The sequence below is a fragment of the Parasteatoda tepidariorum genome, chromosome 4 (assembly GCF_982258835.1).
Source record: "Parasteatoda tepidariorum strain Cologne lab strain chromosome 4, Ptep-v5.0, whole genome shotgun sequence".
NCBI lineage: Eukaryota > Metazoa > Arthropoda > Arachnida > Araneae > Theridiidae > Parasteatoda > Parasteatoda tepidariorum.
Window position 1 is genome coordinate 18,512,843 of NC_141758.1, and position 2,260 is coordinate 18,515,102.

The 2,260-nt window shown below is 31.6% G+C and overlaps 1 protein-coding gene across 1 annotated transcript; it reads right to left on the reverse strand.

Annotated features, from left to right (window-relative positions):
* Window positions 1-348: 348 nt before the first annotated feature.
* LOC147810761 (uncharacterized) lies at window positions 349-1,945 on the reverse strand. Its single transcript, XM_087160419.1, has 2 exons — window positions 1,625-1,945; window positions 349-922 (listed from the first exon to the last, which is right to left on the reverse strand). Exons 1-2 carry the CDS (start codon window positions 1,780-1,782, stop codon window positions 349-351), a joined length of 732 nt encoding a protein of 243 aa, XP_087016545.1. The 5' UTR covers window positions 1,783-1,945.
* Between the last annotated feature and the right edge of the window lie 315 nt (window positions 1,946-2,260).

Sequence of the window (2,260 nt, forward strand, 5' to 3'; positions counted from 1 at the left end):
ACATATTATATTTACACTTCAGATCACTTTTCCTAAACATATATTTCAGTGAAAAAAATTTTAAGTGTTAATATTAGCATACTGATTTTCTGAAGAAAAAAAAATGGCTTTGACTGAACAAACTCATATTTCCTCAGAAAAATTCTGTATAAGCCAAGAAAAAACTTTGCAGATTTATTGTAAAGTTTGTATGATACTTACAAATGAAATATTCCATTGGTTGACTTCATTACACATAAGTGCAAAACTATTTTGAACAAAACATATATATTGTCTACTATATTGTATAGTGCTAAATAAATAAAACCAACAAGATTTTAAAAAAAAATAAGAATAAAAAAACAAGATTTATTTTTCTTTTTTTAATAAAGCTTTCGAACACGAATTCAGTTTGTTCCTAATGGTGGCGCGCCCAAGCGATGGATTCACACCAAATTTAACGCCCACATGGCCAATAATTTCAGACACATAAACAGGATTGAGTATTTTCTTAGTTGATCCCTTTATCCCTTTCAGCACGCTTTTGGCAAGGCTCTCCCGGCCAAAAACAACATCGAGTAAATCACAGGTATATTTTGAAAAATCATTCACCCTGCATATTGCAAGTCTATATTTGTCCACAACAAGAGATTCCCCTATTTTGACAAGGTTCTGATCCAACTCAGCCTCTGTCTTGTTGTCCTTCTGCTGCCTATACTTTGACTTCAGTTTCTTATATTTTGTGCGGAAATTTTCAATGGCTTCCTCTTTAGCTTTAATGTCGAAAGCCAGATCCATAATCTGCTTCTTTAATATTGAGTTCTCTGTTTGTAAAGATTCACACTTTACGCATGACTTTTCAACACACAGGGGAATACTAGCGATTTTGGAAATAATATCTTTTTCCCTCTTATTCTTATTCTGGGAAACCATCAACTTCAGCCTGAAAAGAAACAATAGATATTAAGTAAAAGACAATTTTATAATAAAAAAAATGATCTAAGCTAATTTAAACACTGTAACTACAAACTAAACAGGACTGTTAAATGACAGACAGGGTTACCACAGAAACAAAAATGGACGAAATAGCTGCCGAAAACTATGAAAATAGTTGCCTAAAATTTTGTTAATGACTTAATTGGCACATACCATGCTCCAATTAGTCAAGTTGGTGGCAAATATGATATTTTTATATAAACGTTAACTATAATTATTGCCATAATACACGATTAGAATCTTCAATATTGCTTGAAATATATTGGGATGTTTAAAATCCACATGAAAATCAATATCAATAACTGCAGAAAATACAATCGAAACATTACATTGATTTACGATACAATCGGTGTAAATTGTGCGAGTCAAAAAGTGATTATCTAAAAGCATAATTCAAATATTACATGTAAATTTTTGTAAAAAAGAAAAGTATCTTTTTTACTTTTCAAAAGAAAAATCTCTCTGCAATACCCCTATTGTTCTGTGACAATGTCGCCGCACCTCTGCCACGGGGGTTCTTACCGTAGACAACTATAATGAAATAATTTAACTCGCAGTTCTAAAAACTTTTTTGTAAAATATAAGGTAAAAAGCTACTGTTATATATTATTGCTATTGTTAAGTAGCAATACATAAAAAATTTAGTTACTTCTTAGGTTGTGGCGTTTCCTCCCGTTGAGTCAGCGTGAGATCTGTTGATTTAGCAGGATCGATCTTGGTCAGCAACCTATCTTCAGAATCTTGGAGGATGGGAATTTCTTCTAGGGACACACGTCCGCCAACTATGTCATCAATCAAAAGCTCCATGGCTTTTTCATTCTCTGAAATTTTTGAAGCATAAAATTAAAATATAAAAAAAAACATATCTTCCTTAAAATAAATTTGGCAATTGAAGTTGATTCGACAGATCAGGATAGAAAAATATCACCTAGATTTCAATTCAGTGTGATTTTTTAAATTATATGTTATCTTTTGTTCAAGCCCCCATGCACCATCTACTTATTAATTATTTTTCTTTCAAATTTGCAGATTTAGAATCTGTTTAGAACTTAGGCGATTGTAGTTGGCGCGCCAGGTCACGATACGGAAATATCCCATAAAACTTATAGAAGTAGTTTTTAAATTTAAAAAACGGTCTAATTGGAAACATATACCATGTAAAATATAATTTCGTATCATCACCTACGCCAAAATAATCGCCAAACGACAGATCTCAATATTAAAATATCCCCGTTAACAAAATATGGCATGCAAAAGATAACTTAAAGAATTAGAAACTTACCTC